Genomic DNA, 24219 nt, shown 5'->3' on the forward strand with positions numbered 1-24219 from the left:
CAATGATATGCGTCCTATCTCTCTCCGTGGGCTGCTGTGTGAGGATCAAATGAGATGATGCATGTAATTGAAAAATTTTAAACTGGGAAGAATCATACAAACGAAAAGAAGTGGGAGGCACGGTAAAAAGAACACAACTTTTGGAATTTAAAAGATCTGGGTCTAAATCCTGAATCTGCATCTTCATTAGCTGTGTAATCCTTTGCAAGTTTCTTAACCTCTCTGAGGCTTTGTTTCTATGTCTGTAAACGCTGCAAAAGACTGTTGTGAGGATTCACTGAATTAATGATGGCAAAGCAGGCATAGTGGCATTCTACAGATACCTATTGTTCTCTCTCAGAGCACTTGCCCTGCCCAAGGTCCACGCCATCATGGACCTCAGTTCTTTTGCTGCAGTTAACTACTCTCTGGTGTCCCTTCCAGCCATGCGGTTCTATAGTTACAGAAAATACATCTCGCACCAACCTGCAAATTCAAACCCCAGTCTGCCCTGATGAGATGACAGTTTTCTTTCTTCCTCTTCTTGCCCCCACCCTCCGCGACTATGTTCCCCCAAACACATTCACAAATAGATGCACAATGATTTTTGCTGGCAGTTTTAGTATGATGTGCAATTTAGTGTTCTAATTAAAAAGTATTTGGAAACCCTAGGGCATTTCATTCGGTACTTGTACTTACAAGTTAAAGCCTGTTTGAATCATGTACACATGGGAATATGGTTGGGGACTCGCCCACATCTATATTTCAGATAATCAGCTGTATAATAGTGAGTACTGATAAAGAATTAGAAAATTACAGATTTAAAAGCTTCATGAAAATCAATAAACCACTTTTTCCCCCTTGCTGTAGGAAGACGAGGCAGTAGGGAATAAATTGCCACCTCTAATTGGCAATAATCAAATTCAAAGACACCTAAGAAAAAGTGTTCAGTACCTCAGGTGGCGGTATTAAAAAAGAAAGAAAGAAAGGAAATTTCTGTGAAATTACGCTGATGATTTTTTCACACACCAAGTGCTCAATATTTCATTAAATACTGCCTCTTCTGACTGCAAAATACACGTTGAAAACACCGTAATCTGACTATCTCGATCCAAAACGAGCACAGTAAAACAAATTACCTGCAGTTAATTCACAGCAAGCCTTAATGATTTTCTAGAAAATTAATTTAGTCTTTATAAATTCTAATCAAATCTACAGAAATTTGATCTATTCTCTTGTTCTCCCCAAATCTAGAGTCATCTTAAAATGCTTGTGGGGTTTTGAGCATTAATAAGTTATGAGTGGTTCGCAAACTTCGAAGTGCATGAGGGGTACCTGGATAGCTCATTAAAATGCACATTCCAGAGCTGCACTCTAGCTAGAGATTCTTTTTCTCCTGACAACTTTATTGAGGCATATTTTATATATCATATAATTAACCCATTGCAAGTGTACAATGCTGTGATTTTAGTAAATTTACTATGTTGTATGACCATCATCATAAATTAGTTCTAGAATATTTTTATCTCCCCCAATAAGATACTTTATTTCCATTTCCATCCCCTGCCCTAGGCAACAATAATCTACTCTCTGTTTCTGGATATTTCATATCAATGGAATCAAACAATATGTGGTCTCTTGTGTCTGGCTTCTTTCACTAAGCATAATGTTTTTGAGGTTCATCTAAATCAAAGCATGTATCAGTAGTTTGTTCCATTTCATTCTGAATATTATTCCCTTATATGGATGTACCACATTTTGTCTATCCATTCACCAGTCGATAGACATTTAGATTATTTCCATTTTTGGCTATTATGAATAATGCTGCTATAAACATTTGTGAGCAAGTCTTTGTGGCGACATGTATTTTCATTTTTCTTGGGTAGGTATCTAAGAGTGGAGTGGCTGGAACACATGGTAGTTTTATGTTTAACTTTTTGAGAAACCACCAAACTATTTTCCAAAGCGACTGCACCATTTTAATTCTTACCCCTAGAGATTTGGGTCAATAGGTCTCGGTGGTGCAGGAATCTGCATACCGAACCAGTGATCCAGGTAATTCTGATGTAGCTGGATGAGAACAATTCCTTAGGTTATATGCATAAAAACAAACATGGAAGTAGAAGTTATAGAGAAATTTATTGACATGTTGAGCATTCTGCCACAATTCTAGCCCAAATGGGTTCTTTCTTTGTGTTCTTCCCACCAAGTGGTGGAGCTGAAATGGTAAGACCATGTAGACTTGCAGTGGCTGCCATATTGGATCAGGGGAAGGCAGAGTAAGACACTTGACAAAGAAGAGACTGAACTAAAAAAGCCTCCACCACAACAAGGGCCTCTCTACTGTGTAGCCAACAGGAGAGATGATGGTAAAGAAAATTTATAACTCACCATGAAATTGATGGTAGACTGCATCTCTCATAACTGTAACACAGGTTGCCAAAATTTTACACTTTCTTATTTGCATAAGATCTTTACAAAACCCTTGAGCACTGCTTGAAGACAGGGAAAATAATGCAAGATTAAATTTAGTAGGTGGTTCTTAAGATTGCATTTCCTTAAAAAGGTGTGGGCTCCTGGAGTTGGGGAATCACTTGCTGATTAGCTGACCTATGCTTAGCAAGCTGTTATTTTAATAACTGCTCCTGGGGTGCAAGGAGGAAAACAAGCTGATTATGATGCATCTAATCACCCATGTCCTGCTTGCTGTGCTAGAAAACTTTCAAGAGTTTAGAGCTTTTTACCTCCAAGGAGAAAGACAGCACGACATCTGACTTGGAGAGCTGGTTCTCGCTCTCCTCGCCCATGTCGATGATGGAAGCGTTGTGGCTGCGTTTGAGTTTCTGCAGCTTGAACTCGCCACCTTTGGACACCGGCATGCTCTCCAAGTTGGCCATGAGCAGGTTGACGGACGACTTCAGCTCCTCAATGTACATGTTTTCCATTTCTTTGGATACAAACTTGGGAAATTTACGTTCCTTGCAAAGAAAAAGTAAAGTATGAGAAGAGGAGTAAATAAAGACCTAATTTACATAGAAAGTTTTTGTCTTGCAGCCCAGGGTTATGATAACTAGCGAAATTTGTCCAGATATTGTGGCATTTTGCTGGAAAAACATTCAGCCTCGTTGAGTAGACAGCTGCCTGACTTCTAGTTATTTATAATCTCTAACAGGTAAGAAACACATACGTAAACATATAGTAAGAAAGAGTCAAATTTTTTATTATAGTTCTATTTTTTTTCCCTGTTTTCTCCAGCAAATCTGATTTGTGGAAAGAAAAATGTGGTGATATTTTTCAAATCTGGTTTCAGTTGAAACAGATCTTCTTTTTAGCAAAATGCAGTCAGTTGTTTTTAAGTTATGGAGACAGAAAGAGATCCTATTTCTGGATATCTATAGAGATTTTCTCACATGAATAATTCAAAAGGAGCTCATTTGAGATGTTTCAAACATAGCCTGTGGCTATTTCCAAAAAGAATAGTTACTGTTTTCAAGAAAAATTGAAAAAATTAATGAAGTGATGAAAACGTGATTAAAATTCTTTAGAAAAGAAGATAAGCACTTCAGCACCAGAACTGACCTCTATTTTTTTTCTTTCCTTGCTTACGCATTCAGTCATAATGGCAACATACTTTAGCCATGCTCTAAGTTGTCCAAGTGCCTTGAATACACTTTGGATCAATCACCTTCTCAAAGAATCATTTCCCACTTGAAACACAAACTGGCCTTCCCCAGTCCCGCTCCATAACTGATCAGATGAGGAGCAAGCCAAATAACTTAGTCAGATTTTTTTTGCAAGCAACAGAGAAATCCAACTTGAACTGGCTTAAACAATGATAGGAATTTATTGGTTTGAAAATGTCCTGGGGTAGACCCAGCTTCAAGCAAGGCTGGAATCAGGATTTGGATGATATCTCCGCAACTGAGTTTTTCCTCCAAATTTTGGTTTGGGTTCCTCTGGGTTGACTCCATGCTCAGTCTGGCTCCCCTTAATGTCACAAAAAGATTGCTAAAGATCTGCACTTCACAACATCACATCCTACTATCTAAAGGAAGAGTGAACATCTCCTCTTGTAATGCCCGTGGAAGATGGAGAGTCTTTTCTCCCAGAAATCTCACCCAAAGTCTGACTTATGAACCAATTTCTATGGCCAATAATATGCTGTGCTGAATCGCTTAGGCATGAGTTACGTCCTCCCTCCCTGTGGCTGGGGCTAGAACTCCACTTCAATCACATGGAACATGAATTTGTTTGCCAATTCTGGGTGGCAAAAAATAATATGTCTAGTATATGGGCACCTGACTCAAAGTCAACCAACTAATTCTATTAAGTGGCCAGCAATCAACTGGATTTAATCTCTCAAACAATTGAACTGAGATATATTGAAATTGCAATCAGTGGTGGAGATGAAATTGTAAGATCATATAGGCTCATGGGTGGTTGCCATATTGGACCAGGTGAAAGCAGAGTAAGACACTTGACAAAGAAGAGAGAGAAAGCGCCGGTCCGGTGGCTTAGTGGTTAAGCGCACACGCTCCGCTGCTGGTGGCCTGGGTTCAGATCCCAGGCGCACACCGACGCACCGCTTCTCCGGCCATGCTGAGGCCACGTCCCACATACAGCAACTAGAAGGATGTGCAGCTATGACATACAACTATCTACTGGGGCTTTGGGGGAAAAATAAATAAATAAATAGAATTATCAAAAAAAAGAAAAAGAAGAGAGAGAAAGAGGCAGAGAGATAGAGAGAGGGAGGGAGGGAGGTAGAGACAGAGAGAGGGAGGAAGGAAGGAAGGGAAGAAGAGGGAGGGAAGAGAAGAGGAGAGAAGAGGCTATCTAGATTTACAGACAGGGGCTTTGACTTTTATTGGTTTGTGAATTCCCACAAGCCTAGTTATTCCTCCTGCATTTTGGATTCTTGAGATTCTCTTATTTTCCTTTCAATATTTCCCCCTACCCACTAGTTAGCTAGAAAGGTATTTCTTCCTTGCCACCACAGAAACTTCACTGAGATTCCAAGAGTGTATCCTCTATATAGAGCTTGGAGACACCTTTGTGCCATCCCAGTCTTCTTCCTACCTGGGGGCCATCATAAGTGTTCCCTTTTCCCCCTACCTCCCTAGGTAACTCTCAGCCATCTTGTTACCTTCCACTTTTTACCTTAAAACTTTACTTCCCTAGGTTGGGTCCCCCTATTATACTTTCTTGCAATACCCAGCTCACCTTCTTAGTAATACTTATTATAGTTAATGAAACAGTTGTGAAATTTATTGGTTTAGTGTCTGCCTTTCCTGCTGGGCCACAAGGTAGGACCATACCTATCTTGAAACTCGTGCTGACTTCTTGTTATCTAGCATAACGTTGGGCACATAGTAAGTGTTAAATACATACGAGTTGAGTGAAGGAATGGATGGCTTGTCAAAATGTTGATGTTAAATGTCAATGCAGCTAAAACTCACTGTGAGGAGGAGGTGGAGAGATGATGAATTAAGTTCTGGAAGAACATTGAGATTTTGCTTTTCCATGTAAATGAATACAGGAGTCTGAAATCCACCCAGCAACCTTAGAGTACCGGTTCCTTCTGGAACCTCTTGGTATAATCACTGCCTCCTTTAAGGTTGGGCTCAGCCTACTGCGTGGTGCTTTCTAAACATATTGTGGGTGAACGTGAGAGGAGAAGCAGGACTGATGCCTCGGAAATGAGACAATAGGTTGATGAGCTCGACAGGAGCTAGTAATGATTCAAAGCAAGAGTCTTATTTCTTCAAAATTCTTGCACAGTGGGCTTGCTTTTTATCATTCTTGGCCTCAATCAGGGGACAATTGTGAGCCTCAGAAACTTGGGTATCCCTTATGAAAAAGGCCATGGAGATGTGAGGACTTGGCTGCTGAGCCACCATCACTTAGAAAACATTTATTGCCAACCAACACTGTGCCCTGGTGGCCCAGTGTTGCTGAGACAGCAGGCCCAGTCCCTGCTGAGACTCTGATGGATGAGGAAGTGTTTGCAACCAGGTTGAGTTGGCTGAGACAGGGCCACTGTTCTTTTCTCCTTTCCATGGAAAATATAACAGGTAACCATCAATCCAAGAAGGTCTATATAAATGTATGTGGTCTCAAAATACTTCCCCATCTCCTTTTGAACATGGCCTTTTTCAGGAGTGAAGGGAAGAATGAGGTAGGTTAATTCATGGTCAAAGAGTGGTCCCCAAAGCCATGTTAAAGGATGCCAAGCAGCATAGGTTACATGCTAACAGCCTGAAGGCCGTTACAATGACTTATCTCTTTCCTCCTCATGTTGGGGCCCAAACCTCATAACTACATGGGATTCTTGGAGAGCTGGGTAAGTAGTATCTGTGATTTTTATTGGCAGCTGCTGGCCTTGCAGTTGCCATGGAGTTGGAGAGAAAAACCATCACGTCTGTCAAGTGGGTTCTCCCTTGCTAATCAACCTTGAGAGATCCTGCCATCAAGTGCAGTCCCTTTTATCACATCATCTTTGGAACTCACATATGGCCTTTTAACTCCACAGTCCTGAAGTTCTGGAAGAAGACCGAGTGGTTACAGACAACACCACTCTGGCCCAGAGTTAGCATCCACCCAACCTTATGCAGCAGAATACTGTAAAAATCCAAAGAATGATCACTCCACCCAGAACTTAGATAGTTCCTAATGACATCATAAAAAGAGGCTTATAAAACTGAAGTCTGCAAAGGAAAACAAGGCCATTTTTCTGCCCTGAGTACTTAAGCCTTGAGAAGAAATACCATTCTGTCAATCTAGGCTGAAGTTCTTGCGGGGAGTTTTCAGCAGCAGACCCATTACAAACACATTTCAAAGGTGAAGTTGTGCCAAAATAAGGAAAATGTAGTCGTCCATCTCTATTGCTACTTTCCCAAGCATAAAAGTAAATTATCCTTGACAAAAGGATTGTTTATTCATATTGCTTTATGAAAGACATAGCGTACGGGTGGACAAAGTCTTCCAAAGAAAATCTCTGCCAGCCATTTATTTTTGTTTTGGGCTGATAACATTCCTCATGGGGATGGCCTCCCAAGGACAATTCCTACCACGGTTATTTATGCTTGGCCACACTGAGGGATTTGGGGAACATTTTGAAAAATAGCATCTGAAAGTGTCTTTGCGTGTTTACCCACAGAGGATGAAGTGGGTTCGTGTAAAAGCTGACAAGGATACCCCCACTCAGAGAGAGGATCCTTAGACCCTAAAGGCTCAAATGACATACTGGTGGATGATCAGAAGGAAGGATGTGGCAGAAGGACACTTTCTAGACATGGAGCTCACCAACAGTGTTGCACCTATTCAATACAATCTCTCAAATACTTCCTGGGCTCCTATCATGTGGCAGATGGCACAGCTGTCACTGGGGATGAAAGAGTCATCCAACTGGTAATGGTATGGAGTGGAAGGAATGCCAAAAAGCGACCAATTAGACACCACGTGACACATGAAGTAATAGAGGCAAGTGCAGAGTACAAAGGGGCACCAAGGAGCCTTATCCAGTCCACATTAGTGAAACAGACTCAACTCTGAATCCTAGGTCTGCCGCTTACTAGTTGTGTGACTTTAGACAGGTTTCTTCACCTGTCTGAATTTTAGTTTCCATATTTGAAATGAGGATAATAAACCTCATCAAGTTATCGTGAAGAGTAAAAGATAATAACAAATATTAATACTTTTTGACCACTGGGTATCTGTCTATATACTGACTATGTATATGTAGATGTACATATATTTATACAGATACATATATACATAAACATATACATATATACATATCCATACATATCAGGCACCATGCTATCACCACCACCACTAACAATGACAATAATAATAATGATGATGGTGACTATAGTAGAGATCACAATGCCAGTTGGCATTTATGAGTGTTAACCGTATATTGGGCACTAAGCTAAGCACTTTACATGCTGTACCTCATTTAATCCTTCCAACAACCTGTGGCAGCTAGTGCTGTTATTTATTCCCATTTTCTGGAGGAAAATGGGGCATAAAAGTTAAATCAGTAATTAGTAGAATTAAGTTTGAAACCTAGAGCCTGCATTCTTAGCTACCATATCATAGGGCAGAATTGTCTGGCCCCAAATGGCAATAGAGCCAAGGTTAACCCTATGCGGCCTCTCCTCATAGTGCACCCTCTAGGCATTACTTCATCTCACAGCATTCAGTAGAGGGCTGGTGACAGTGAGTCCTCCACAGCAGTGGCCACTCCAAGTAGACTGTGTAGTGGTGGGTGTGCAGTAAAATGTAGGGAGTGATGGGGGAAAGAAAGAAAGAAAGTCTTGGTAATAATTTGTCAAAATTGTCATCACAGACATTAGAAGGCATTTTGGGCACAGGTGTTATAGTTTCCTGGATTGGCTTCTTTACTCAAACCCATCTCGAAGTGGCTTGGTCTCACTTTCTCAGCTCTTATGAATTAGATGGATTTCCCTTCACTTAAATGAACTTCAGATTACCTCCTTGGCATTTAGATTTTTCTTTGAACTCAGATTTCCCTGGGTTCTTAGCTATCTGACAAAGGCCAGAGTCAGGGAGATGCTCCCTCCATACATTCCTTCAGGCAAAAAATTCAACTGCACTTCTATTGTGTGCCTGGACACTGTGCTACTTTATGACGCAGGGTGGATGCCAAGTATAATAAAATTAATTTGTAAGTGAGGGGGTAGTATCATTTTCTGGTAGGAGAGGATTCCATTGTTATCTGATTTTTGGCAATGTATGGAACAGAAATTTTCCATCAGGAAATATTCGGATATTATTTCTCTCCTGGGAGCATATTCTCATCAATGTTTGCAACAGGATCATGGTATGCCATGGTAATTTCGCTCTGAAGAGAATAGAGGTCTAAATGGCAACTCCACATTTAAACAATAGCTTGAAAAACCAGTGGTGTTTCACTTCCAGACCTCTGCTACTAATACTACAAAAGCTGTATTATTTGCCTTATATAATTAGCTCAATAATTTTGGAATTTTACCCCAAAACGTGGCCAAAAGAACTGGCAAATATCACAGCAGCACTAATGCCACAATCTTCCTGTTTAAGCTCCAATGTCAACTTCTGATCGCACAATTTAAATAACTTAGACTTAATTCCTGGGTGAAATTTGGGGACACTTTAATATCAACATGAGAGGATTTGGGAAATGTTTGAACAGGGATTAAGAAGTCTTTTCTAACAGATTTTTAAAAATGCATTCAGATCTCTTCATGGGACTTTTAAGGCAGTGTGTCTGATATTCACAGTGAGGGCTCATGCAGCGGTCTGTGTTTGATGATTCATGGGATGTTGGTGTGATTGGATAGGTCACAGTGTAGGGTTGCAATAGAGGAAATCTGCCTTGCACTTGCCTCCTTTCTCTCCTAGGAAGAAAGGACAAACATATGCCTTTCATAACCGTGTAATGACGAGAATGCTGCTGGCAGAACCACCGGGGTCTCTAAAACCTCTTTTCCAGAGTCCAAGGAAATCAAAGAAGAAAGGATTCAGAATTCTAGAAGTCAGTTCTGCCTGATGCTGTTGCTTCACTTGGCCTTCTGGATAAACTGAAGGGAATCCATAGCAAATTCTAGTGGAAGACAGAAAGCAGTTTCCTGGAGGGGCAGACCTCAGGGAGAGAGGATGTGGGGGTGGTCCTGTTATGGTGAAATTGCCTGCCTGTCATCTGACTACTCAAAAGAAAGAGGCTGAAACTTGGAATCAGAGCACTCAGCTTTCTGTTTTACCAGCTGAGTGAACTTGGGCACATCACTTAAACTGTTTGATGTGCCTAAACTGGGGAGAATTATCTTAACTCCCAGAATTGTTTGTCACGGGTTTAAATTAAAATTGTGAAAATTTGAAATTGCACAGCCAGTGCCCAACACATTTAATAGAGGACTGATTAACAGAGAGAGAGAGAGGTCAGGAGAAGGTCAGGTGAAGGCCTGGGTGAAAGGCATGTTAGAACCTTGGATGGGGTGATGAGGAAAATGAGGGCCTGTATTTGGGAAGACGTTTTGTGATAGTAGTACGGATACTGGTTAAGAGTGCAGATTCTGGTCCCTGATTGACCTTGGCCAAGTCCTCTCATGTCTCTGCCTCAGCCTCCTCTATAAAATGGGGATAATGATAACACCTTTCTCATAAGGTTGGGTGGTGGATTAGCTAGGTTATCAAATGTAAAATGCTTAGAAGAGAGTCTGGCACACAGTGAACACCGTATAGGTAATAGTTATTAATTTTGAGCACATCTTGGGGCATCTCCCAATTCATAAGGACCACCCCGCCCACAGCTCTACCTCTTAGGTACCACCCTCACCCTCAGTGATGCATCTCTAGCAACTGTGCGTTCAATGAGACCCTCAGCCCCCTCTCCACGACGGGTTGGTTGATTGCTCCAGAATTGGCCCTTGAACCAAGTTGGGCCAATCAGAGGCCTGACTCTTGAGACTGTGAATTTGAAGGGAGTAGTAAGAAAAGTGGAAAGGGGAGATAGGGAGAAAGATTTAAGAGAGAGGTTGATTGGTTGAATGATTCCCTATTTGGCCATATTGGAAACATGTAGAGCTGTGGAGCAGCCAAGTTTCCCATCTGAGAAGCAAAGAAAGCTGGTTTGCAGAGAAAGAAAGAAAGAATAACGAATGGGACACACAGAAACGAGAGGCGAGGGAAAGTCCTGACCACTTGGTGGCCCTGGTTCCAGTGCCTTCCTGGGTCTTGGCTGTGTCTTGCCCATGGGCTTCGTGAGACAATTCTTGATCCCTAGAATCAATCCTCTCTTTTACATAAGGTTTCTTGAGTTGCTGCCTCTAATTTGCAATCAAAAGTGCTCTACTCATCTTTTAATTCAGAGAACAGAGTGAATTACGTATGATGGATGACATCTATATCCAGGAATTTCTGGTTATGATATTTACAGGAGCTGATGTTCAGCCATATGGGTTGAAATGTACACCCTGACTAAAATTCACTGTGATGCCAGAAATAGAAAAATCAGGGCATTCTAAAAGAAGATAAGCAGAGGTGATTTGTTTTAATATCTCTTCATGAACTAGCCAATATCTGAGATCTTAATATTTTATTTAGTTTTTAGTAGATGAGATATTTCTCAATTTTCCTCAGTATTAGCCGGGCTGGTTTAGACAAAGGGAGAATTTATTTTTCTGGGAACCCAACTAAACTGATGGAGGAGTTACACAGCTGAGGCTCAACAATAAGTGGAACCACGGACTTGAACATCCTGAGGATATCAGGATATTATTCCCTGTCTCTGTCTCTCTCTGTATGTTGGCTTCATTCTTTCATCTTCTTTTCCCTACATGGAAGAACTGAACATGTCTGCAGACATCTTTCTAGCACTAGAAACGTAGCCCTGTTGGCCCGCAGTCCACAGGTCCCAGGGAAGGGATTCACTGGTTTAGTTTGCAACAGGCATCCATTTCTGGACCAGTCACTTGTGGCCAGGGCAGGCTGAGAACTGACTGGTTCCGCTTGGGTGAAGAGCTCACTTCCAAAACCAACTAGCTGTGGCAAGGGGGCCACTGTCGTGAATAAACATTGCAGAAGAAGACAGTCCATTTCTAGGAGGACAGGAGATAGTAGGGGGCAGACCCTCTCATAGAAATCCTCTATACCCTAAATGTTTGAGGAATCCTCCATATACTTTGAAATTATTCTCCATTCTCTGCAAATAATAACCATGATTCACTTTAATTGCCTATTTCATTGTCCAAAAATGCCTAGTTCTAAGTTGTTAGTAATATCCTACTTGGTGTCAGAATATCTCGTGGTGTGGGCTGGGGGATAGTTCTTAGATCTACTGCTCAGAGATGAGCAACTTGGCTCCCTATCTACCAGTTGTTCATCCATGATTGTTTAAAAATTAAAATTATCTTACACTAGTTTCTTAGGTTATCATGTTAAGTCTCAAACAAAACTAAAATAAAGGTGCCATGAACTTGTTTTTGATGTGTGTGTGTATGTGTGTGTGTAATTTTCTTTAAATGGGATGAATACTTATTAGTTGGGGATGTAATAGTTGCCTAAAGGCAGGGAATGGACCAAATGACCTCCATTTTCTGGATTATCCGCTGAGGAGACACTGAGTTTACAGAAGCCAATTCCAAAGCCTTATTGATGTTTACTCCCACATTAAGCAGGATTTTCAAACATAAGAGCCTTTTACACTACCTTTCGCCAAATCCACAACTGCATACTATTTTTAGCCACCAAACTGACTCTACTATAAACTTTGAAGGTGTCCAAAAACAAGATGCAAAATATTTAAATAAAACTGCTTGAGCACAAACAGGGATTTTTATGCTTCTTGGAATCTTTCTTCCATTTCTCTTCCAGTAGAATTCCTTTCCAAGTGTCCAAGTCCTGAGATACTTCTGTCCATAAAGAGAAAGGTTGAATGAAAGCTCTACTGTGTGCCCATCCTCCTTACCATCTCCCACAGCCCCCTACCCTCACATGGACACGTGGCCTGCGGCTACTGTAGGAACAAGTAGGATCCCGTTATTTATTTATTTATTTCTTTGTTTGAGGAAGATTGGCTCTGAGCCAATCTCACAACAGTAGAGAGTTGTATATCATAGTTGTACATCCTTCTAGTTGCTGTATGTGGGACACCGCCTTAACATGGCCTGATGAGCGGTACGTAGGTCTACACCCAGGATCTGAACTGGCGAACCCTGGGCCACCAAAGTGGAGCACGTGAACTGAACCACTACACCACTGGGCTGGCCCTGGATCCAGTTGTTTAAAATGGATTTTTTTGCATTAATTATGATTTTTTACAATATTGCATTAAAATATTATTTATTTTGATTACTACATTTTTGGTTCCCCTCTTTTGCACCTGAGGTGGGTGCCTCATCCTTGTCCTAGCCCGGATATTTGGAGAGGCTTGAATTTAGGGTCCAGTGTTAGCTTCTTAACTAGAGCCTCTCATGCTCAGTCTGAATTTCCCCATCTCTAAAACAAGAATCATAACTGAAATTTCCTTACAGGGCAGTTTTGAGGATTGAATGAGATGGTACATGTCAAGCACTTAGCATGTTTGATACAGAATCAGCACTCCATAAATACTACTGGCATTACTACTGTTAATAATAACACGAATGGCAGCGACAACAATAGTGGTAGATAACCCAGGCTCATCAATAGTAAAACATAACCCCAATCCTAGAGAAATCTTATCTGCTGGGAGGCTCAGACACATAAAGGAATAGTCACCATTCAATGATCTGTGGTAATAAAGGTTTATACATGGCATGAAGAAAGCACGAAAGTGGGGAGGACTAAACTGCTAAGCTCTTAGGGAAGGGGTTTTAAGTTGAGTACTGAAGGCTGAGTAGGAGAGTGTGCTAAGTGAAGGAGAGAAGAAAGGTCATTCCAGGATGAAACACCAGTAGGTACAAAGGCACCAAGGCTGGAAAGGGCCTGGAATATTCAGAGAGACATTCTCTGTAGCTGGAATGGGAAGTTCTGGTGGGAAAGTTGTGTTCCTGCTAATCAGGAAGGATAATGGTCTGTGGATTAAAAGCCTTGAATATCATCCTAAAGAAGTTAGATTTTGTTCTGAGGACAATAGAGGATTCTACTGAAGGATTTTGAGGCTGTGTTGTGAGATATTCATATATGAGGTTTAGAATGGCAACTGCGTGAAGGACGAACATGAGAGGGGGAGGGAGTGGAGCCAGGGATACCCAATAGGAGGCTATTGTAAGATCCAAGCGTCAAAGATGAGGGCCTGAATCAAAGCCCTAACAGAGGTGCTGGAAAGCAGTAAAGAGATCTGAGCCACATTTGGGAAGTGGAATCAATGAGCTGGGTGGCTGACTGAGTGTGGAGTATTGCGGGAAGAAGGAGAAATTGAGAATGACTAGGAGGTTTCATCCATAGTAAGTGGATGGAGAACACCTGAAGAGGAGTAATGTAGGTATGTGCATATAGTGGGAGGAAGAAGACAAGGAGCTAGATTTTAAACACATTCAACTTGAAGTGCAGGGGAATATTCAAGTGGAAACCCTCAATAGACAGCGGGAATATAAGTCCGGGACTCAGAAGAAAGGTCAGGCTGGAGTTTGATTGGTGACTGGAGCATAGGAAATGTATGCGCTGTCTCTGGGTCAGTTGCACTAACAAAGGGAGGCTGAGGGTCCAATCAGAGTGATCGTCCTCATCTTTCTTCCTCTCTGCTTCTCAGTTTTATCTTTTCATGGCCGCTAATAATCAATGTGCTTCCCGTGTAGGACTTTGGCCTGGTCCCCCAGCAAATGTCCCCAAAGTTTCCTTACCCTGGCTATTTGGTCTGCCATTTGGAGACGTCCATCCAGCTCTCGTCTGATCTGGGCTGCTTGCTCATCTGGATTGTCCAGCTGCACAAAAGCACAAACATGGAGACTTTCAGTTTGGTCACAAAAGCCAATAAACTCATGACTTTCCATTTTACATCCTCTACTCTGTGCCCCTGTGGACATGTTTCACCAAAAGTTAAGAATCGTGTAATAGACAAATCTAGTTTGAGTGAAATACTAAGTTAAATCCTTCTCAGCAGAGTGTGATGTGGAAGGCAGTTGCTAAGAAAGACATTCGAATGAGCTTGTATAACAATCACTTCTGAACTGCTAGGCAGCAGTGCTTCTAATGAGGGCCCAGTGCAGCACCTCTCTTTTGGCCCAATGAAGAAAGTGTTTACATCTCCTCTTTGTATGTCTACCATACACTGTCTACCATAAAAGGAGGAGATGTAAACATAACTACTGGAAATGTATGGAGCAGACATAGTGTATATCCACAGTACCTACATGGCACATATTCTGCTGCTCTCCCACCCTGGACCATGGAAGGTTAATCCATCATTGCAATCCTTCTCATTGTGCCCAGAGACCATCTCAACCAGTACTTCAGATGGCCACTACCACGCAGCTGGTGTCTAACGTTGAAATCTATCCTTGTCATCCCTGATGGTGAGCTATTAGAATAAAACGATCAGAATACCCAAGCATAAATAAATCTGGACAATTCCATAACTTCTCTGGATTTAGTTTTCCCATCTACAGAATGAAGGGGCTGGTTATGTAATCTCCATCCCATTCACATCTTTCTATGAGTCTATGAAAAGAGATTGGCAAATGTTTCTGTAAGGGACCATATAATTAATACTGTAGGCTTTGAGACCCGTAAGATAGATCTCTGTTGTAATGACTCAATTCTTCCAATGAGGTGTGAAAACAGCCATAGACAACATGTGAATGAATGAGCACTGCTGTGTTCCAATAAAATGTTATATACAACAACAGGTGGCGGGCCATCGTTGCTGATCCCTGCTCCTTAAATTGAAGTTCTTTCTTTATTTCCAAGGAAGCCTAGTGTTATCATTCAAACTGTAATTAAGTCTGTTTTTCTCAGTAATTTGATTTATTTTATTCACAGAAAAGTTTAATAAGTAGGAAACAGTGGCATTCAAATACGATGGGCTTTATTCCTTGTACATATAACTTGTACATATTACATATATTTGTTGTGAGTACATATTAACTCACAACAAAAAGTAACTTGCGAAGTATGTGAGTTTCCTAAGTCCCTTTCTTTTAAAAGCCATTTTTATTCAGAAATTGGGAAATGATGAAATTCTTATTCAGAAATTTGAAAATGAAAACCCAGCTCCATGCCTAAAAAAAAAAAGAGAATCTCATCTACACTATGAGATGGTTTAGAAAATAAGTTATTTTCGATATGATACAAACGAGAACACTAAAAATTTATGGTCCTACTTTTGAAGCATTATGAATAGTCTGCTTTCGTTTGTTTTACAAAACACATAAAAATCCATCTGGCTTTATGCTGTGCATGTTTATCATCCTGTTCAATTCAGGAGTTTCCTTATCTTCTTTCCACAGTTTTGAGGAGCGGGACTATTTCCTAGATCACAAAGACTGGATTGCAACTTTTGGCCATATATTCTAAGGTAGCATATCCCAAAGGGTGTTCTGCTGAACCACAATCTTCTCAGATACTCCATAAGAAAGGGTTCCAGAAGGGCTCCAGAAGAATGGTCAGATAAGTTTGGGAAATCCTGTTGAAATGCCCTGTCTCTGAGAAGTTCTGCAGTAATGAAATCTGTCAGACTTTGACCAACTCAACTATTGTTTAACTTAAATTTTTATTTTTTGAATAATTCCCAGAGAACATGAGTTGGAAATTCCAAATCCCATTCTAAATAAATATAAAGAGGACCACCAGTTGATCCAGATAACCAGTGGTCCATCAGTCACCGCTTGCCAATAGGCACACATTGGAAACACTGTATCCTCAGTGTGGTTTTTAACTCCAATGAGCTGTTTTTATTCTATTCCCTTGGAAGCCCAAGACTTCTTCGGATCTGGGTGCAAATGCACTGGGAACACTCAGACATGTCTGGTTCAAAATACATACGCAAATGAATGAAACATCTGACTGCTTCACTGAGAAGCAGCAAAACGTTTTGGTTAGGGGCTACAGTCGGGAATTCTGTCAAAAGATATGGTGTTCACAGAGGTTAAAACTGAGAAAACACAGCCCAACAGAACCATCCCTGTTACTAAGTGTCAGAGAGGCATTTGGGTTCTCCCACTGGCCTCAATGAACACAACTAGAAACAGCAGAGAATGCCGGCAATGAAAATGAGCAGGCTAGGTCTACACTAAGCTTCATTCATTAAGTCATTGGTTCACTCATTTACTCATTCACTTATCAGATTTTTATGGAATATCTTGATATGCCAACACACTAGAATACAGACAGGACAAGCCAGACCCAGACCCTGCCTCCATGGAACTCAAATCTAGCAAGAACAGGTATGGTTATTTGAAGAATTTGGGCACAAAAGAGAAGGGATTAGCACTTACTGATGCCCATATCAAGCCCGGGTACCCTATGACCTATGTTACAAGGGTCCCAAGAAATAGATGCTAATGTGCATTCTCCCAGGAAAAGGACTCTGGGGTCAGGAAATGCTGCTCCCTCCTGAAAATTTATAATATATATTAGCATAATTAAGATTCTGAGAAATTCTAGAGTGAATAAGCCTATTTAACTGCATTTAACTTTGTCTTTTATACAATTATTTCACTGAAAACAAATATTCCATGGAGCAGTTTGGGAAATTCCACGTGTGAAACAACTTTATGAGGTAGATGCCATTATTACCCCCATTTTACAGATGAGGAAACTGAGTCTCACTAAGGTTCAGGAATGTGCGCCAGTTCACATGGCTGGTAAAGTGGTATGAGCCATTTGAAATGAAGTCTGCTGTGCCTGGCACTGGAGCTTTTTTGCTCTGCATTATCTTAGCTTCCTTCTTAAGTGTCTTGTTTGGTTTTCTAATTGATCCTGACAATTAACTAACTCACTGACTTTGTTCCTTGCATACATAGGTCAATTTAACACAGAGGGACCAGTGCAAGGCAGAGAAATATCTACCCTCTGTCACCTGTCATGACTGGCTGATTTCTCCCAGAGAGGCTATAGCAGGGCAAGAGCCTAAGAAATGATGGCCTAAGAAATTTCTTCCTCCCTAAGAAATGATAGCAATGGGTGTGTCCTTATCTTGGCTCTGGCACTTAGTAGCTGTGTGACCTTGAACAAATTACTTAACCTCTCTGTGCTTTAGCTCTCTTCACCTGAACAATTAGGATAATAAGCCCACCTAAGGCTGTCATGAAGATTCACTAAGACAAGAAACATAAAGTGCTCAGCCCAGTGCTTGGCATGCAGCAAATCCCCAGGGAATGGTGGCTGCTGTTAGAGTTATTAGAGCAGCCCATATTGGCTATATTTCTGACATGGGCCACAACGGGGCATCAAAGATTAAGGCAAGAAGGTGCCAGACGGTACAGTGTCCCTCCCTGGTGTGAACGTGGGGTCTTGGTCTGATAGTCTGTGCACTGGAAAGTAAGGTGATTGGGGGCTCCCATCTCTCAAAAAATTTCCCTGGCTTCTCAGCATCTCCCACTTTCTCCAGGGTCAAGTCCCTTTGCTCCATTAGACTTTAATTAGCAGGAGTGGCTGGAAGGTGGACACTGCTGCCTGACAGCTAATGATCTAAAGGGAGGATGAAAACAGAAATGCAACCGAAGCTCCCTAAAATAGCCTGGCATGATAGAGAAGGCCCTCCTCAATTGAGAAGCTTGACAGCCCCGCTGTATGAAATCCAAAAATATAAAGAGAAATCAAGTAATTACCTTTTCAAGTGCTGGAAAGAAAACGCCAGAGAATGAGCTTCCATGGAAACGAGGTTCTGTTTACCACACTGGTCTTTTCCATGAGGAAAGGAAAGATCACCTGGCCAACAGGCTAAGGGCAAACCTTTCCCGTTGACAGCTCATTAGGGTTAAAATATGTACATGTGCATGAAGACTCTTTACCTAATTAGACAAATAATCTTTCTACTAGCAGAGGTCAAGCAGAGGCAGCTTGGTTGTTTTGATTTGCCAGCCAAGCAAAGGGAACTATTTCTCTGGGTTTTTCCTTTAAAGTGATGGAGAACTGAGCTCAGCGCTGCCTAAGTGCAGACAGGTGTCATTCAAGCCCATGTGAGGCTTGGGATTCTCTCCAGCTCACGGCTGTGCCTCTTTAGTCAATGCAGAGACAAGAACTCTGACCAGCACCACTGTTGGGCTGATTTGCGCCTGCAGGAACACTGTGTGACAGAGGACACAGGCCTGAGGATCTGGGGGAGCAGAGTTTGCGCCCAGCTATCCCACTCCCTAGTTGCATGACCTTGTCAAATCTCTCAACCTCTCCGAGCCTCGGTTTCCTCAGTTGCAAAGTGGGGATCGTTTTTATCTTGCACAGCTGTCGAGAGAGACCATGTGTGGCATGCTTCCAGGGAAGTCAGGTTGACTGGGGTCCAAATCTTGCCTTTGCAACTTCCTTACTCAAAGGGATTGAACAAGTGACTGAACCTTTCTAAGCCTGTTTCCTCGTGTGTAAAACAGGAGTAAGATACCTCCCTCAGTGTGTTGTTAGAAGGATTAAGTGAGATGATACGCGTGCAAAGCACTTAGCGTGGTGTGCACATAGTAGGTCCTATAGTTTAGCAAATAGTTTCTAGAATTATCCCTATTTTAGGATGGGGATTCATGAGACATTAACTCCCCTCCCTGCCCTGTATGATTTATGAAAGAAACCAGACACAGGGCTGGGGGAGCCCTGGAGTGGACAGGAGGTGCCTGTGTTCATGTCCTTCATTTGCCCATAACTAAGGGGATCTCAGGCCAAAGTCATGACCTTTCTGTCCACAGTCCCTTCATTTGAGAATTGACAGAATCTAAGCTGTTTTGTTCCAGGAGTCTTTGAAAAGCCTAGATGAGCATTTCCCAAAGTTACATTCTGGGGAACATTAGTCCTGCAGATCCTCTATGAGAAAGGGTTCTGGGGCCAAATAAAGTCTGCTCCTTCTCTCCCCTCCCTGGAGAGCCACAGACACATTAGTGAGCAGCCCTATGCCAAGGCAACCTCATGTGGCCCCACATTTCCCAAACTTATCTGCCCATGTGTGTGATACCTTTGAACACCCCAACCACACATTTTGGGATAAGCTCACCTAGTCCATTCTTCTGTGTGCTTCGCTTTTCTTGTGTCCATAGACAGAATTTTTTGGGGGGTGTGGGGAGAAGCAACCTGGCTATGTTTATGAGTCTATATCTCAGTAAAAAGAAATCCGCATGTGAACGCCCTGTCTGACCTCTAGGGTGGTGGAGAAATCATCATGGGGCCCATGAGGCCTACTCATCATCTTCAAAGCCCTGGAGGATGGGCCTTGGCAGTGTACCTGGGAGACAGCCTCGGGTGCCGGCTTTCCCTAGGGTTGCCTGAATTCTCCGGGGCTCACACATTGTGATGATATGGAGGCGAATCCAACTCTGGACTATTCCAAAGTCATCATTGTTACTGCCCTGAGGCAGCCTTTGGTCAAGCAAAGAGAAGATGTGATTCAAATATGCAGAACATTTAAACAGAAACAGGCAGATTACTTTATGCATTATTTGAATAATTGTTCTGTTTTTTTGGAAAAATCTGTGGTACTCAGCCTCAGAGCAAATGGACCCACTTCAGCCTCAGGACTAAAATGAAAATGACCTAGAACTGTGGCTGGAAAGAGCTTTAGAGATGATGGAGTACCTCAGGCTAGGTGTAGGCCCTGCTGAGCTCTGCGGCCTGTTGGGCACCATATCCTCCCTCAGTGTTCTCCACTGGGTCCCCAGCTGTGGCCTTTGGAAGGGTTGCTTTCTCCTGCTTCCAGATCTTTTCACACGTTGTTCCCCACACCAGGAGCACCCTTCCTTGTCGCCCCCTTGACCGGTAACTCCTTCCTATCCTTTGCAGCAAACTCTTCTCTGACCCCTGCAAATTCAGTGACTTTCTCCCATTATAGGTTCTCCTGGAACTAAGCACCTCTCCTTTACTAGCATTTATCACAATTGTAATTTTACATGTACTTATGTGATTATTCGATGTCTACCTTCTAGACTCTAAGCTCCTGGAGGACAAGGGTGGGTGATTTTGCTCACCTGTGCCTCCGAGGCACCCAGCACACTGCCAAGTACATAGTGGGCTCTGATGATTGCCTGACTGACTAAATGACTGAGTTAATTCCCAAAGAGGGAAAATGACCTGCCCACAGTCACATAATAATCAGTGAGAGAGCTGGGACCAAATTCCCAACCTGCTAGCTTCTAGTTTGCTGTCTTGCTGTTTAGTGACTGTGCCCCAGGAAGTGCCATTCTCTGCAGAAATAGGTAAAGACTGAACTTTGCTGGCCTATTACTGGTCACATTCCTGATAAAGCATCCTTCATTTCAGGCTTCGGGGGACGGAGGCAGTTGTGCCATAAGCAGCTGTGGTGCAAGCCACCTGCTGAGCCGCGTTTAGCTCAATCCGTTCATCCTGTTTTCTCTCCACTCTCCAGCCTGGTCCCTAGGTTCCCAGTGATTAGTGTCTGAGAAGGAGGCTGCCAAGACCCACTGCAAAGCAGGGCAGACGCGCCTTCCTATAAAGCACTCCTTTCAGCTGGCATACCCCTGCTTTTTTCCAGAGCCCCATGTTTTTTATCCTCCTTCAGAGACAAACAACTCCAGTGGATACTGCCTTCCTGGTGCACTGCAGTCTGGAAAGTTACAGCTAGGACGGTGTCAGTGCCCAATAGGGGATGTGGGTGGCCAAGCTCCTGTCTCAGGAATGTACTGAGGTTTGGACTGTGGCTACATTACTGCCCTCAATACTTGGCTGCCTTCTCCAAACTCCTTTCCCTTGTCTCTTACAGCCTGTCCTCGCCTTGTCCACCTCTAAAGTGGAGGTCGGCAGGTGCCCCCTGTCTACCGTCCAGATTCAAATCCTTGCCTTTCCACTTTGAAGCTGAGCAACGTTAACCACGTTATTAGATCTCTCTGAGCCTTAGCTTTTTGTTTTTTTTCAACTCCTTAACTCTAAAATGGGAATAATAATGACAATACCCACCTCCTAGGATTGATGGAAGGTTAAATGAGACGGCAGGTATATCACACTTAGCAGAGTGCCTGGCACACAGTCACTTTCAATAAATCTTAGCAGCCATTAGTACTCGGCATACTGCAGGCTCCACACTTCATCCCTACATACATTCTGATTCTAATAACACTTGAAGTGTCAGATCAGGTTTCCCCCACTTTCAGGTAGGAAACCAAGCTTCAAAAGATTAAGTAGTTTGCAAGTAGTTTCAGAGATAGTTGGCGCTGCACAGAAGGAATAACTCATAGGAAATAAAAGCATGGTTTTAGAATTAAAAAAACCTTGAGATCAAACCCTATCTTTGTCATATACTCACTGTGTGACCAGGGCAAGGGCACTCAACCTCTCTGAGCATCTGTACTGTAGCTCTAAAATAATACCCTCAGAGGACTGTTGTAATGATGATAATAGATATTTTCCCACTCTAGGGGTTCAACACATTGGAGATTTATTATTACTTCTGTTATTATTACTGGGGGTGAATCTGGTAAAATCTGCAGCCTTGCCTCCCATCTGAGTCTGTTACCAGGATTCTGTTTCAGGGTTATTTTGTAGAGAAAATGTGGAGTTTGGTGTCCCATGCACACTCAATTACATTTTGTTTTTATAAAAATCACCCAAGGAGATACCACCTCATTTGTGGAAGAGTTAAAATAAGATTATTACTGTCTTTCTTTACCATGCCTTATCTCCTCTCTAAGAAAGGACCTTGAGGAGGTCAAAGTTTCCATTCTGAAGGATGTACTTCTTGATTGCAAAACGCGGGGAGTTAGCTCCCAGAGTTTGCCAGCCAATGAGAACATCCTGTGCATTTGAGTCACCAGTTTTATGTCTTTGCTGGCTTCTGGCAAGGCAGTAAATATAACACAAGAGCTCCAAATGCAGTAATTCTCTGAGCAAGCAGCAAATAAATACACAAAAATATCCCAAACAGAAAACCAGTCCTTTCCTTTATGATCCTGCAGAGTTCAACCATTCCCACCCCAGTCCAGGAATGACCTCTTCTGCTCTTTCCGCCAATTCAAATCTGACATATCTTTAGGGGTCTGGTTTCAGACCCACTTCCTTCAGGGAAGCCCTCCTTGATTACTTTAGCCACGTATCAACCTGCTTTCACAGGCATCGCTAGCCAGCCCAGTACCTAAGCCTTCTATGTGTCACATGTTGTAGATTTTCCTTCCCTGCCAGAAGAGCTGTAGGGCATAGTGGTCAGCGACCCAGGAACTGGAAACAGTCAGATGTGGGCTCAAATCTTTGCTGTACCACTTGCCAGCTCTGTGATGTTGGCCAATATAATGAACTCTCTATGTCTGTGGCCTCGTCTGCAAATTGGGAGTCCTAACAGCAACAATGCCAACAGCAGAGGCTTTTTACGAGAATGAAAGAAGATGGTACTCGTAAAGCACTTAGCATGATGCCTTGAATATGATGCGGGTCCACAAAGTCAAGGCTATAATTTAGTACTACTGAGGCTGGAGACCACGGTTTTTATCCAGCATGAAGGACACAGCTTCGTTTTTTATGGATCATCTTAATGATCTTCACAGCTGGATAGGGAGATGGTCCCATTCACCTGCACTATCCTGACGACACATAGAACTGAAGCCATTCAAAGAACGGAGTGGGCGTTGTCTTTCTGGATGGGAGTGCCGCAGCCAAAGCCCAGGGTGTAGAAGAAGTAGGTGGTTTTGTGGAGAGAAGATGCTGGGGAATAGGTTGGGTTATCCCTTCTTAACTGTGCAGTCACCTCCTAAATATGCCTTGAATCCGTCTATTCTGTATATCCACTTCCCTAGGCCAGGCTGCCATCGTCTCCATCCTGGTCCACTGACCTGATTACCTGCATCCTGATACAGCAATTCTCAATCCTGGCTGCACATTAGAATTACCTGGGGGAGCTGAAAGGAAATTCTGATGTCCAGGCTGTACCCAGACCAACAAAATCAGACATTGGGTTTGGGGCCCAGGCATCAGTATTTTTTTAACTGTCCAGGTGATTCCAATGTGCAGCGAAGAATGAGAACTGCTACCAAAAGCCAGTGGTTCTCAAACTAGGGCGCACATAAGAATCAACCTGAAAACTTGGTAAAACACAGAGTTGTGGGCCTCACCTCTGCAGAGTTTTGATTCGGTAGGTCTGGGGTGAGACCCAAGAATTTGCCCTTCAAATAAGTTCCTGGGTGATGCCGATGCTGCACGCTAGACTTTGAGGGCAAGGATTGAATCCACGCTCAGCACTGCATTCTGCTCATCTTTCTGGAATGTGCATCTGCTCATGTTACCCTCCTGCTTAAGACCCTATAATAATGCTCCATTTCCCTTGGCAATAGGAGTTTGAGATCCTTATCAAAGCTCAGGGAGCTGTTGCCATCTGGTTCCTGCACAGCTCTCTAGGCTTATCTCTCATCACGCTGTCTTGCCCTCCAGGCTCAGGCCATTCTGTGCTGCTTCTAGGTTCTCAAACATGACATATTCTCTCATGGCCCCAGGCCGATCCACATGCTCTGCCCTCCTCTGCCATCTTCATCTGGCTAACACTTACTCATGAACCCAACTTCCAGCCTGGATATTGGTTCCTTAGGAGACTTTTTTGCCCCAGCTAAGGTCACTTGCTCTAGATCCCCCTAACATCCTGAACATCCTCTTTTATCACTCCCATCACATTTGCATTACTTGCTC

At 42.6% G+C, this 24219-nt stretch overlaps 1 protein-coding gene across 4 annotated transcripts in view; it reads right to left on the reverse strand.

The window, feature by feature from the left end:
* The window catches only part of CADPS (calcium dependent secretion activator), a 436212-nt gene that overhangs the window by 231116 nt on the left and 180877 nt on the right, over positions 1-24219 (reverse strand). For all 4 annotated transcript variants that reach the window (XM_058562346.1, XM_058562336.1, XM_058562329.1 and 1 more), the window contains exons 4-5: positions 14307-14387; positions 2724-2957 (exon numbers count right to left, since the gene is read on the reverse strand). In XM_058562346.1, coding sequence (XP_058418329.1) covers positions 2724-2957; positions 14307-14387 — 315 coding nt within the window. The remainder of the gene's footprint in view (positions 1-2723; positions 2958-14306; positions 14388-24219) is intronic.

This window comes from Diceros bicornis, chromosome 2 (assembly GCF_020826845.1).
Source record: "Diceros bicornis minor isolate mBicDic1 chromosome 2, mDicBic1.mat.cur, whole genome shotgun sequence".
NCBI lineage: Eukaryota > Metazoa > Chordata > Mammalia > Perissodactyla > Rhinocerotidae > Diceros > Diceros bicornis.